General features: G+C 47.4%; 1 protein-coding gene across 2 annotated transcripts in view; it reads right to left on the bottom strand.

Moving 5' to 3' along the window:
• Positions 1-14,650, bottom strand: part of Slc18a2 (solute carrier family 18 (vesicular monoamine transporter), member 2) — a 32,355-nt gene extending 17,705 nt beyond the window's left edge. Inside the window, exons 1-9 of one of the 2 annotated variants that reach the window (XM_013017753.1) lie at positions 14,527-14,650; positions 12,892-13,246; positions 6,044-6,102; positions 5,699-5,782; positions 5,283-5,375; positions 4,221-4,310; positions 4,071-4,114; positions 3,942-4,002; positions 2,029-2,124 (exon numbers count right to left, since the gene is read on the bottom strand). In XM_013017753.1, coding sequence (XP_012873207.1) covers positions 2,029-2,124; positions 3,942-4,002; positions 4,071-4,114; positions 4,221-4,310; positions 5,283-5,375; positions 5,699-5,782; positions 6,044-6,102; positions 12,892-13,246; positions 14,527-14,647 — 1,003 coding nt within the window. In that variant the 5' untranslated portion in view covers positions 14,648-14,650. The remainder of the gene's footprint in view (positions 1-2,028; positions 2,125-3,941; positions 4,003-4,070; positions 4,115-4,220; positions 4,311-5,282; positions 5,376-5,698; positions 5,783-6,043; positions 6,103-12,891; positions 13,247-14,526) is intronic. The other variant, XM_013017754.1, reaches the window with a different exon arrangement.

Raw genomic sequence — 14,650 nt, 5'->3', positions numbered from 1 at the left:
AGTGGTAGAGCACTCGCCTTGAGCTGAAGAGCTGAGGGACAGCGCCCAGGCCCAGAGTTCAAGCCCCATGACCGACAAAAAAAAAAAAAAAGAAGAAGGAACGATGGGGTGTATATCCACTAAGCAAGGCAGAGTGAGTCTAGAGGTTTTATTCTACTCATACCCCCAAACTCCTTTAAAATGTTAGTTGTTTTTTTGTTTTTTAAGCCAGGCACTGGTGGTTCATGCCTGTAATCCTGAGATCTTAACCTGAGGTCTAAGGATTGTGATTCTAAGCCAGAGTGGGCAAGAAGGTCTGTGAGATTCTTATCTCCAATTAACCACCAGAAAACTGGAAGTGGTGCTATGGCTCAAAGCGGTAGAGCACTAGCCCAGGCAGAGTACCTAGGCCCTGAGTTCAAGCCCCATAACCATGGGGGGAGAAGAGAGAGAGAGAGAGAGAACGCCTAAAAGATAAAAATAGACCTTATTAAGATGTAATATTTTCCATTATATTTTAGTAAGACATAAAAGGAAAGACAGAATAAAAGAATGAAACTGTTCCAACAAACAACTAAGTGGGATAAAAGAAAGGAAGGTTACATTTTTAAAAAATAGAAAAAGTTTCCCCAGAATTGAAAGAGGGGGTCTCTCCCCAAGTGATAACCCATCACATGCCCACAAAGACCCCACTGTGAGTCAGTCACCACTGCAGAGAGAACCCACAATGGGAACACCCCTGGCCGTCTCAACATCACCACTGCGTGCCAGGAGACAACAGAATTGGTGGCCTCAAAAATCCAAGGAAAAGCGCTGGGAAGGTGGCTCAGTGGTAGAGTGCTTGCCTTACATGTGTGAGGCCTTGGGTTTGATTCCTCAGCAGAAAAAGCCGGAAGTGGTGCTGTGGGTCAAGTGGTAGAGTGCTCACTTTGAGCTGAAGAGCTGAGGGAGAGCGCCCAGGCCCAGAGTTCAGGCCCCATGACCGACCAAAAAACAAACAAACAAACAAAAAAAAAAAACAAGGGAAAATGATTTCCAACTAGAAATCACACAAGCTAAGCCAAGCAAGTAGAAGGTAAAGGTGAAGATGGCTGCAGATACACAGCATCTCAGAGAGCTTGACAGACATGCACCACCTTTGCCAAAGCTGCAGAAAGATGTGTCCCTGGAAATGAAGGAGTAAACAAGAGAGAGGACACAGAAGTACACCAGAGGCAAAGAAGATGTCCAGATGATGGAGAGGAAAATCTCAACCTGATCTAGAGAGTGCCATGGACAACTAGGACAATGTCCACAAATGAGCAAAACCACAAAAGGTCAGGTGGGCTAACATACCTAACTGCACTTGAGAACTTCTATCTTGCCAGAGATTCTGAAAGATAGGTTCATGAATGGAAAAACAAGGCCATGACTAACTCCAAGGAAAAGGGGCAGAAAAAGTCAAAATGAAAAATTAATTAAAGCATTATGTTTATACAGCTCAGCTAGAAGCAATATTCACAAAGTCAATGATAAACACTAACATAACCAAAACACTTCATGCAATTAAAGGAGCCTCCCTTATCTTCATGGGACACTTTCCAAAACCCCCAACATATACCTGAAACTACAGATTATTACCAACTATTATTACACACTTCCTACATACATCATGTACACCTATAATAAAGTATAGTAGTAAGATTAATAATAATAACTAACAATGAAATAGTATGTCTTTATAATATATACAATATTTATATTTTAATATGATACAATATATTAATAATATATTTCATAAATATAGACCTTATTAAGATGTCATATTTTTGATTATATTTTAGTAAGATGTAAACAAGCATTCCATTCTCTGTCTTTATTTTTGGTACTTTCACATTTTATGTGAAACATTCATCAGGAATGATATAAAAGCTGGAGCTAAGAGCTCTAGGCACTGAGTTCATTTAGAGTTGAGCGAGAGCAATTGCTTTGCCACCATGCTCAGTAGGGCTAGGCTGACAGGACCTGCCCTGGAAACAAAGGCTCTAGAATGAGAACCCCAGTCCTTACCCAGCTGCCACTTTCGAGAACACATGGTCTCCATCATCCAGATGGGCAAGGCGGGCTCTAGCATGGCAATCCCCATATTGGCAAAACAGATGGAGCCTTTAAGGGAAGAGTAAGGTTAGTGGGCTTCTGTTTCAGTATCGTGTGACCTTGACTGTCTCCAAACATAGTCATATGCCAATGCCCAGAGCTCAGCTATTAGAACTTCTACTTCCCTAAGAAAATGATCAGCGGCAAGCCCAAAGGATAACAATGGATGTTTATTCTAATCCTAAACAAGTAGAATCCCAGAGTGAGTTTGGAGCTGAGGAGAGCCTCAGCAGCCATCAGGTTTAACCTACCCAACTTAATAGAGAATAAAAGGAGCTCCATTTTGGGAGTGGAGGAAGCTGCTTGAGACACCCAGCAGCGGAGCCGTTTTTAGACCACACACATACTGAGGCAACTGAGGCTCTTGTAAAGATGTTTTCTCATGCAATGGGCACAGACATGTCTCATGGTACCCTGAGATGCCAGAAAATCCAAGGGTTGTGTTGCATATGGTACAAATGTACTACCCATATAGGATACCTATGCAAACATTATCACTCTGTCAAACAGACCCTTTATTAAAAAAAAAAATACAGCCACCTGGAAAAATACACACCAAACTGTCCTTTATCATTCTGGGAGCTTCCTGTGTTATGTTCTGTGGAACCTATAATTTGCTAGAACAAATTCAAAGAATATTGTACAGCTGGGAAGGTGTACACATAATGAAGCAAGGTTTATCATTCTCTGTGACATTTACAGGCAGAACACAGGAGTGACTGGGCTCTCTCCTCACCCACCTTGCTGCTAACCATCCCCCTCCCACCACCCACCACACCAAAAGCTGCGGCTAACTCTGCCAGTTAGTGTTTGGTACATCCTGATATTCCTTATATTCTGGCACTTCCCCTCAGCAGTGAGGGTCCTAAAAACCTAAGCTCGGGCTGCACAGACACGCCCAGGGGTCAAGGGGTCACATCTCTAGGACCCCATCCCCCACAATCCTCTCATCCCCAGCCCTGGGTTGCTACCTGCACCCTTAGGTCCCCATAGCACGATGAGGTTAAAGCATCAGTTTCTCCACCCTAAACAACTGTGTGTTACCCTCACCAAATCCATAGCACAAGGGTTTAAACACAGACAAACTGAAAGCTCTGATTAAAGCTGAATTTAGAGACCCTCAGCTAGGGCAGGGTCCAGGATTCCTAGGCACCCCTAGCCCTCCTGGATGCCATAGTGCAAGGCTGCCCAGGGAGCAGCCCACAGCCAGGCCCTCCCGATGCCAGGGCCACCACCAGCCCTAATACTCAGGCCCCAGAGGCTCCTGCACAGACTGGACCCTGGGAAAACAGCCACAGGCCTAGCAGGGAGGTGGCTCATGGTCACTGGGGACAGTGACTAGAGAGATAATAGGCCATTCTCTCTCCTTTCACAATCAAGAACCCAAAGGTTTAACCTATCCCCAAAGGATGCTTTGTAATAAGGAGAGCAATCTCTGGACCCTCTGGAGCTCAATTCTGAGTCTCTATTCATACATTCCCATTGGAATCAATACACACTCAAGACCCCTTCAGTGAAGGGGTCTTCTAGAAAGTTTAAGGCCAAACACGGATCACCTTTTAACACAGTCAGTGAGCAAGGTGAACTGAGACAGGGCCTCTTGTGGCATTGCATGAGCACTGCAGAGCACCATGCATGCCATTTATATTTACCCAAAAGGAAAGGGACCTTGGCTGACAGACATGGCTGGGGAAAAAAACCATTTCCTTAGTCAAAACATGCTGCCTCTTATATTCTTCTGGGGCCCCACATTTCCAGCAGCTCAGAGAAAATGGTACTCTCCCTCTCCCCCCAGCACCCTGCCTCTGGCATCTCAGAAGCCCCACCTGCAGCGATGAGGATGTAGGGGTCCTTCAGCAGTGTGGTTAGGGGTGTCCCTTTCTGACTCTGTCAAGCAAAAACAGGATTATGAGAGTCACTGGTATACTTCAGGGCCCTCACTGCCCAGCTCTTACCTCTGGCTGCACCCGGGATGGCTGGAGCACAAACAGCTGAACCGCTACAAGGGAAGAACACAGATGTCCATTCTCAGGACGCACACCTGGCCCAATCATGGGCAACATAGATGCCCAAGTCCCACCACCACGCTCCAGGACATCACTCACCTCCATCTAAGAGCACCAAGGCAGCCAGCACCAGGAATGGGGCGGTCTTTCCCACAAACTCATAAAGCACGCTCCCAAAGGGGGGTCCCACTGCAGGAAGAGAAAGGGTCTAGCCAGTCCTGGTAGACACATGCCCCTCCCCACAGGAGAACCTCCCTCCATTTATTCCTTGTGTTTCCCTCTCTGCTTTGTTCCAAAACAGACTGGAATGCATGCCCACTGTTTTATTTGTTGTTGTTGTTGTTGTTGTCAGTCATGGGTCTTGAACTCTGGGCCTGGGTTCTGTCCCTTAGCTCTTCAGCTCAAGGCTACTGCTCTACCACTTCAGCCCCAGTGCCACTTCTGGTTTTCTGAGTGGTTTATTGGAGGTAAGAGTCTCATGGACTTTCCTGCCTGGGCTGGCTTTGAACTGTGATTCTCAGATCTCAGCCACCTGAGAAGCTAGAATTACAGGCGTGAGCCACCAGCGCTGGGCCCATGCCCACTGTTTTATTCAGTTAGTATCATGTTGCCTTTGCAGCCTCCTTCTGGGGGGCTTTTCCCTGAGAAACATGGAGAACAAAGGCTAAAGGTCAGAGGACCTGAGCCAGGCCCTGGCACTGTGTTGCTTCCATAGCAGAATGGAGCAGGCTGGCTCCACCCACGCAGTGGGGGTGGAGGGCTTCAAGGAAGGAATGGCAAAAACAGTGAAAAGACCTGAACCTGCCTCGGGGAAGGGTTTGTCTCTGGCCTGAGATGTCAGCCAGGGCAGGTAGGAAGACAGCAGACCAGAAAGAAGGTTCTTACAGACTCAAAGTCAGAATTTTGGAGAGAGAGGAGGTCCAGCAGATCACCATGTTCAGCCCTGTAATTTATATCTGGGCCCAGGGAGGTTTGGCACAGAGACCATGGGGAGCCCTGGCCATTTTCCAAAACATCCACAAATGTAGGAAACAGAAAGGAGAGGGCTGGAGATTCTGTCCGTGTGAACAGCTCTACAGTGGCCAGGGCCCTGGAACTGGGCCCATCACTACTCAACGCCAGGCCCTGACAGGCCCTGCATGCATGGTGGCCTCTACCCACCTAGGACCCCCATGGCCAGGCCTCCCAAGGCGATGCCCATGGCGTTGCCCCTCTCTTCGTCATCTGTGTACACACTGGCAAGCATGCCCATCCCTAAATAGGAGAAGACACTGTCAATACCCAAGGCTCTTTGGAACTCCACAGACTCCATCCTTGTCCCCTCCCCTTCCCTGGACTCCCTTACCCCTCCCCCCCCCCCCCCCCGCGAGCCAGACCAGCATCTCACCCTGAGCTTGTGGACCAGCTGGTCTATGTGATTGGCTGAACCCCAAAGGAACATGAACACCTTCTAAAATCCTCCCCCCTCCAATACCTTGAGTGCCTAAATTTGCCCAGCTATTTTTGCAGGGGAGGGGGGTCTTCCTTGGTGTTGGGTGGTCTGCTCCCCCCCCCTCAATGGGGGTTTTCACACCTACCAGCCACAGAGGAACAAGAGGAGCCGATGCCCTGCAGGGACCTGGCGATCAGCAGGAAGGCGTAGCTGCTAGAGAAGGCGAACACTGCGAAGAAAAGAGCCACCCACCACCTGGAGGCCACGCCCCTGCGGGCAAGACCAGCCTGCCCAACAGGGGGATGTGTCTGCCCAGCCTGTCCCAAGAGGGGATGTGTCTCAAGTCCTCTGTTAAGTGAATAGGCAGTCACATTCATGGTTTCTGCCCAGGAAGCCCTTCCCTGTGTACCCTATAGGAACCCCCAAGTGTAGCCTGATTCCCAGCTGGTAGGAGGCACATCTCAGTGGAAGGTCAACATGCAGCACTTACTAATTGTAGAGATAAACATGATGCAAAATCCTGCAAACATGGGAATTGGATAGCCGATTCTGTAAAACACAAATGAAAATCTGGTGACTGTAGGGTTGTTGGTTTTTTTTAAGGCTTTAGATTGATTCTCCCCCATTTACCCTCCGGGATCAGATGGATAAGTGTTTGGTCGACTTTTCTAAAAATTCATATACTCATCGTTTCCTTTGTGACCTTTTAGTGTTTGACTGTCTTGGACTGTGAATACATTTACAGACTGCCACTCCGAACAGACATTTCTCTGGAATAAATGTTAACACAAAGCACATCCAAACCACACAGCCCTGATTTCTGTCTATTTTTGGTTATTACTCCTTTAATTACAGTCTTAGCTAGAATTCTCCCAAAGGAACGCTGAAATCAAATGACTGGTAAAAGGCTATTAAGTAATTCACCTGGCAGCAAAAAACGACAGCACTATGTGGAAGAGATGTTAGGAGGTAAGATTTTTAAATTTGCCTTCTGCTGATCCCTGGGAGACCAGCCTAGAAAGATGGACCTGTGTTCTGTGCAAGAGCTAAAAAATCAGCCAGGTGTGGGTGACTCACACCTGTAAGCCTAACTACTCAGGAGGGTGAGAGCTGAAGATCATGGTTTAAAGCCAGCCCTGTCAGGGAAGTCCATGGAATTCTTATTTCTAATTAATACACAGGGAGAGAGAGAGAGAGAGAGAGAGAGAGAGAGCTGTGACTCAAATGGTAGAGCACTAGCTTTGAGTTGAAAAAGCTCAGGGACAGTGCCCAGGCTCTGAGTTCAAGCCCCAAAACTAGCACACACATGCACACACACACACACACACACACACACAACCTAAACCACCCTATAAGACCACCACTTACACAGAGCTCTGCACCAGGCCAGTGGTGAGAAACCCTGGGTCTTCGAGGAGCCCAGAGCACTGAGGTATTATGGAAATTCCCCTGAGTCTCCCTCTCTTCTGTAAAATTGCCTGGATGAGACAGACAGACAGCGTGGTGCCTGCGTGAGCATGGCAGAGCCTCCTGGACACTCTGTGACACAAGGCAGGGCACACGCTGGCTAAGCTTCAGCCTGGGGTGGGTTTCCTCCTACCCAGAATAGCCTGGAGCTTTTCAGGCTGCTTCTCCTCTCCCAAGATGCCTAGAACCTGAAGAGAACCACCTGTACTCAAGATAGAAAGCCAAGCAGGCTGAGCCTGAATGGGCTCTTCTAAACCAGGCTAGTTGCCCTGAAACTAGCAGGCAGGTCGCTTTGGATCCTCTCCATACTCTGGGGAAGCGGGGAGGGAGGAGAACTTGTCCCAATCATGTGGTAAGCATACTGTGGGTCATGTGTAGCAACATAGATGTGGGGAGGAGCCCAAGTTTGAGATGAAGGATCCCATCCCCCTGGAAACCACAGCGCTGTGTGCCTACATGAGGGAATGAATCCCTCTGGGACCTTAGCCAGACAGGTGTTGAATAAGTGAATGGCAAGGCTGGAAGGAAAGACAAGCTGGTACCAGTCCACATCCTCCTCTTGAGATAAAGCAGCTCACCACATCTGCATGAACACCTGGATTCTCATGCTTCCCTCTCGTTGCCAGATACACAGGCCAGTACCTCCAACACTCGCCAAGCTCCGGCTAGGCTACCCAGAGGTCAACCTCAGGCAGGATCCTTCCTGGGTGCTCAGCCCCAGGACAAAGAAGATTCGGTGTTAGTCCTTACTGGGGCTCCAGCTCTGCCGTCCCTGTACACCTCCCTCAGAAGGGAACTGTAAAGTGTCCTCAGGGCACTGAGCAATGGGTCAAACACCACCACGAGGTATTCTTTCTTCCCCACAAAGTCTGCTAAATGGATGGGACCACAAAGGACATTAGTAATAAAGGTCTGAATTGGCCTTCTCTCAATTCAACACCATCTCAATTAAAGTATTACTAGCAGAAGAGGCTCTGATTCAACAAACCTTTAACCAAACACCCCATTGTTATCCCCTTCTGAGTCACCTTCCATAAAGCTTCAGGGAGCAATTAATCCAATTTGACTAGAATAAAAATCATACATTAAGCCCCCAGATAAACATGAGAAACAATAAAAGCTATGCCAATTACAGGTGCCTAATTGGTGGAGAAAACCTTTAGGTCCCTAAATGGTCCCTGGCAGGCACTAGTTTTTCTCTAAAGCTAACAAGGAGGTTGACCAATGCAGACTGGAATCTCAGCTTGCTAAGGCATCAGTTTCCCTTTATGTCAGTAAAGGACAAAAGCAAGAAACCCACAAGATACAAACCATTCCCAGATAAGCAAGAGTCACTGTCTGCTTTCCCTCATCTCCTAAAAGGTAAAGCAGGAAGTGAAAGATATTTTTAATTCGTTCAGAAATACAGAGATCGGAAGTCAATTTGTTAATGAACCTACAGTCTTGAGTTGGCTATGAGATCCACACAGGAGGCTCACAGGCCCTGAGTGTGTGTGTGAACTGGTGTGTGGCCTCAGGCCTGGGCCTGGTGTTAGTCCTGGACACACAGCTCCAGTGAGCTTCCCATCCCAGGAGAGTTGCTCTAAGTCCATGGCTGATGTCTCCTGATTTCAAAGCGAAGACACTGCCACCATCTAGAATGGAAGATCCCTTTCCCAAACAGCTGGTTTCCCTGTCCACAGAGAGGCTGAAAAGGTCACTGCTTATTCTTACAAAGCCTACTGCAGACCAACCCAATGGTGCTGGAGAGAAAAAAAAAAACAAATAAATAACCCTGGTAAATTTCATAGAGATTTCATGCCCTGTGGCTTCCTCCTTGTCATTCAGATGCTAGCAAAGATTTGTGAGGAAACATAACTGCTTTCAGATACATGAGGTAACTATGGAAATAAATTAAGCCAATGGCTGCTGCTGGCTTGATAAAAAGCAGACCCTCTAGACAGTGACAAGCTAAGGAGGAAGTCAAGAGAGAGACAGCCCGCAGCAATGGTGGTGACTTGCTGCAGGCAGCAGCTGATTGGGAGGATCTCTTGGTTCTAGAGATGCAACTACCACTTAAACTTCACACCAAGTAAATGAAGACAAGGATGTCAAGTCCTGAGCTGGGATGCAGCTCAAATGTATGAGTGGCCCTGGGTTCAACTATTAGCATAGGAGGAAGGGAGGGAAGAAGGTAGGAGAAGGGAGGGAGGGAGGAAAAAGGGAAGAAGGGAGGAAAAGAGAAGAAGGGAATAAAAAGGGGGGAGGAAAGAATGGAGGAGAAGGGAAGGAGGGAGGGAAGAAAGGAGAAGGAGAGATAGAAGAAGGATCAGGGAGGGAGGGGCTACATCTTTATCTGACTTACTGAAGAGAGAATGGTAATGATGTTTTCACATTGTTATCTGTCTGAAATACCCAATTTAGATACATATATACCTAAAAATTACCTACTGGATCAAAATGATGACACACCTGCTAGCTCCTTTTGAATGGATCAAATAGTTCCTAGTTGAACATTTCAACTAGAATTATAAAATAAGTCACACCAGCCCCAAGAAGGAAATTGAATTGACCAAGCCACCCTTAGTGGTTTATTGGATCTATGCCAACTCCATATTTCCAAATCAAAAGGTCCTTTGTTCCCTGTCTGGTAACGTAATTGCAGTGAATATACAGAACCTGGAAAGTAAATAAAACAAGAATAACATGTCAGCTTCTCAGCTGAACAAATACCCCCATGGAGCCAGAAGGTGTTATTCTGTGTCTTGCATTTGGCATGCGATCTTATCCCAATACTTAAAACAACTCGTAGAACCATCTGACAAAAGCCACTCAGCTGTCACTATCTTAAGCATGAACCCAGGGGTCAGGGTGAGACTTGTGTGATGTGGGGTATTTCATCTCTCACACACAGGTTCTCCAGGGGACTGACTTTGACTGCCTGACTCTAGGATGTGTTCCTGGGAATGGACAGGCCAGACTCACTCACATCAGAGCTGGGAAAAGACTGTATTCCTGGGGTCAGGGACACATGGAAAGAAATCTGATTCTTCCCCTTCCCTCCTGCCCCAGATTCTGTTAGCTAAAACTTTGTTTGTGCCTTTACCTGTCTGGCTTGGTTGGAGATAAAGATCCAAGAATATTCTTGACCTTCGTTCTTTATTGTGAATAGCCAAAAATAAGAACTCAGTAATAGTAGGAAGGAGGGGAAGAAGAGAACCTTGGACCGAGCCTGGACATGAGCTGCAGCTAGAAATAAATGTTTTTCCTCCTGATGCACAAACTCCTTCCTCCCTCAAATGCTAGGACTATCCCAGAAGTGTCTGGTGAAGTATGCACAGGCTTTGGTGCTCTCTAACCAGGAAGAGGGGAGCCAACTTCCAAATGCTATTGTTCACACTCATTTACAGCACTGAAAATGCAACTTACAGGTGATGTTTTAACTCTTGTGTGACCAGAAACATTCATCGACTTTCAAATGCTGTTTTTATTAAACATACTTGTTGACCAACCCTGAGGATGTGAGTCATACCTCTCGTTGGTATTTACAATGGCTCACAGAAAAGGTATAAAGATAGACTGTAGAAAAACATCATAGAAAGGCAAACCCCCCTTCTCTGATAATTTCCCTCTGAACTGAGAAGGAAAGCAATCTTCAAGTGCCCACAGGAGCCATAAGCCCCCAAATTCTTGTTGACTAGCATTAGAAAATATTAGGAAAATGACAAACCACCATTAAGGTGACCACCTATTGTCAACCCTAAAAAAGGTTTGCATTTCCCTATTACTCGACAGTGCTAGATACTGGAGATCATTGTTTTTTAATGTGCTGGATAGCTAGGAAAACCAGATAGATGTTCACATTTGATCCTAGATAATTTCCAAAATGGATCACCTACTGTAAGAATAGACTACATTTCACAAGCCACAAAGCAAAATGATGATTCCCTTGGAAGACAATCTTTTGGAGCCCAAGACATCAGCCTTGGGTGGCTGAAATCTCAAAGAAATGGGATATTTACTAAGGGAAAGGCCTTGCTGGTTCTTCCCGTGGTATAACCAAAGCATTCAAACCAAGAATGGCAGTGTTAAAATAAACAAAAAGCAGTTCTTTTGCGATTTGCATTTGGAAGACTGGAACAGTTATCTCATTTCAGGGAGTTTCTAAGTATTTCACAGTACCACTCCAGTCACTGGCGAGGCATTATTACAATAACGTCCTCAATTTTCCTGTGTAGTATTCGAGCTTGTTGGTTCTGTCAGAGTACAAAACCCTGAGCAGTTGTTCTGTAATTATACCAGATGCATTTTAAGAAGTGCTCTTAATTTGGGGTGGGGAGGAGAGAGAAAAAGAAAAAGAAAAACAACCCTGCAACGCCCAAGGGCTGTTTGGTTTTGTCCTGGAGAATAGAGAAGCCACAGAATGTCACCTCCATAATGACGCTTCTCTGTGGGTGCACAATCAGCTGTCCCCGGGTTAATTTGTTTAGTATGTTTGATGTGGCAGGCAGCCCTACACTACTGTTCTGCAGGATAGGAGGGCTGGCTTAGGCCTGCGATTGCTAACATGGATTCAATGACAGGCGTCCTTCATCTAACTGCAGCTAGAAATGTGTGCCCCCACCTCCCAGCACATCTGCAGCACCCTGATGTGGTCAAAAATGGCCAGTCATGAGGGAAGTTGAGATCTGCCACACCCTCTCTCTGAATGCCGGCCACCACCCCTGGCCAGGCCTCCACTCACTGAGCCCCAACCCCACAGAAACACGGGGCTCTACTCTCACACCAGCCCTTTCCTGGCTCAATGTTCAATCAATGCTGGCAATAACATTTGAAGATGAGGCCACATTTTCTTTTGCTTTCTGTTTTTCTGTGCTGCTACTTGGACTTGAATTCAGGACCTCAAGCTTCTGCTTGGCTTTTTCACTCAAGCCTGAGGCTCTACCTACCACTTGAGCCATCCCTCCACTTCTGGCTTTTTTTTTTTTTTGGTTAATTGAAGATAAGAGAATCTCTCTGATTTATCTGCCTGGGATGGCTATGAGCTTCAATCTTCAGATCTCAGTCTTCTGAGTAGCCAGGATTATTGGCATGAGTCACTGGCAAAAGGCAACATTTTTTACTTTGCATTGAATGGTCACAAGTCAGACAGTCTCTCTTGGTCCTCTCCCTCTGTTTGGCTCACTAACTCTTCTTCCTGGCCTTGGAATTTTAAGTTGCTCCACCATCACCCCCATCCTAAAACCTTATTCCTACCTGCTAAACACTAGGAGCCTTACAGCCTTGCCCAGCAGAGCCTTGCCCAGCCCTGCCTTTCCTAAGTCACCATACCTGCCATGTTCCTTCTCCCATCTCTCTAGTCTTTGTCTTTGCAGCTCTGGGCTTTCCTGAAGGCAGGATTCTAAACACACTCCTCTCTACCATTTTTACCTTTCTGTCTATGGAGTAACCTGGTTCATCCCACTCCTGTTTTGCAATGCTGGCTGTAAAAGAAGCTACCCTGGCTTTTGACAGTGGGATGAGAACAAGTCACATGACACATAGAATACCAGATGATGGCCCTGCTAGCTGCAGAGACCCTGCTGCCCAACGGCAGTTGTGATCAGGATGCTTACAAAATCTGGCATTTGGACAGAATCAAAGCCTTGTTCTGTTTACTCATTCATCTTTGCTGTTTTAGTACTTTCTAAGCCAGGGAGAGAAGAAAGGAAGATGGAAAAGCAGAACAAATGGAAATCTCGGCTACTGTGGGCACAGACATAAGGGTCAGGAGGTGGGGGGGGGGGTTGGTCCTAACCTGCCCGCCACTGATTCTCCACAGATGAGTGAGAAGCAGATGGCAAGGAATCATGAGTGAATCTAAATTTCTCCAACCCTATTCACCGGGCCTACCTGTTGGTCAGCAGCCCTATGAAAGGGTTGGTGAGGAGCTGGACGGTGGCTTTGGAGGCGAACAGCAGGCCGACTTGCACGTTTTCATTCAGGAGGTCTTTGTCTTCACTGGGACAGTCGGAAGGGGCGGTGGACGTGTTGGTCACCATGTGCAGGGTAGTGGTGGCTTTATGGGGCTGCCTCTTCAGATGGTCTCCGGTGCTGTTCCCAGTAACCATGGTGGAGTTGTCATAGTAGGAAAAGATGCTCTGGAAGCTTCCAGAGGTGGAGGCCAGGAGCGCTGGACTGGGCGTCTGGATTTCTGTCACATTTTTCTCATGCTTAATGCTGTACAGATAACTGGGAATGATGGGGACTGGGACAAGTGCAGAGCAAGACAGTGACAATCACATTCTACCTTCCCCAGAACAAAAGCCAGCCCAACTAAGGGTGCATCAAAAGCCGAGTGAGGTCAGAAAGCTGGCATGTGTGTCCCTGAAGCTGGCAGAGCCTGGTGCCAGGCACATGCACTGAAGCGACCATGCGCACTGGTTGATTTCACGTCACTTAGTAAATCAGGGGAACCAGCAAGGCCTCTGTGAGTCTCAGCTATTTTAAGGAGTAGCTGTTGTACTCCAGTGACTGGTCTCGGGGAATTGGGTCATTTGTCCTCAGGATCATGTCTGAAGAGCAAAAGCTGGCGTGAAGTCAAGTCTATCAGGGCTTCCTACAAAGGCTCAGAGCCTTTTCAATGAAGGAGACTGAAATCTAGATGTCAGTACACACCTTAGAAGGGAAATAAACAATTCTGTAGGACAGTAATACATTGGGAGTTCTGCAGCGGGCTAACTTTTCAAGCTATCTGTTATGTAAAAGAGAATCTGCAATGCTCCAGACAAGGTGTAAGACTGAAGAATTCCTTAGGGTTCCATGAAAGGAAAAGGAAAACTGTTTAATAAAAGAGAAGCATGTGCACGTGAGAAGCAAGGGCGAATTCAAGACAAAGGGGACCCAGGTCCTTCTTCCTGAGCCGGCAGGTGCCCAAACAGCCCTGAGCCAAGCAAGCTCTGAGAGCTGTTGTGCCACTAGCAGCCTGTGCTCACAGCGATGGAAAAACGACTGTGCTATTCATGTAAAAATAAAATCGGTACCTTTTAAAAGATAAAGCATGTCACAGGCTTTTCTGTCCAGGGGGCTGCTTTTGAATTGTTTTATTTTATTCAAAACTCCATTTGAGGTTAAAGTCTCACTCCCACCTGTTCCAATCGCTCCCTCCCCGCGTCTGTCACCGATGGGCTGCGTTTAAATACCACTTCTCCCCATCCCTCCCCCAAGGGGGGGTGGGCCTGGGGACTCCTGGCCTTTGGTCTTTGCACAGTTCGTATTCTAAAGCGCTACACTGGACTTGGAGAGCGGCCCCTCTTCCCCAGAAATCTCTTTCACTGTCGTGGAAGTGGGCAAAGAGAAGCCGAAATTATCAGGAGGAAACATAAGTTCTGGGTCTTATCGCATGTCAGTTTTTGACCTGGCCGCCAGGAAAGCCGAAGCCACAGGGCAGCTCCGCCGGGGAGCGCGGGCTGGGTTTTGCCCAGCGTGTACGGGTTTCCCGGCCGGGGCGGGCAGGGGTCGGCGGGGAGGGAGCCGGGCCGCACGTACCCACGACGGTGAGCAGCATGTTGTCCAGCAGCAGCGCGAGGAACACGATGAACAGGATGAGCTTCCTGGAGTGGCGGCCCTCGCGCAGCCAGCGGAGCGGCGCCAGCTCGCTCAGCGCCATGGC

The sequence above is a fragment of the Dipodomys ordii genome, unplaced genomic scaffold (genome assembly GCF_000151885.1).
Source record: "Dipodomys ordii isolate 6190 unplaced genomic scaffold, Dord_2.0 Scaffold36, whole genome shotgun sequence".
NCBI lineage: Eukaryota > Metazoa > Chordata > Mammalia > Rodentia > Heteromyidae > Dipodomys > Dipodomys ordii.
The sequence above is the reverse complement of the archived record's forward strand: the minus strand, read 5'-3'. Positions and strand labels throughout refer to the sequence as shown.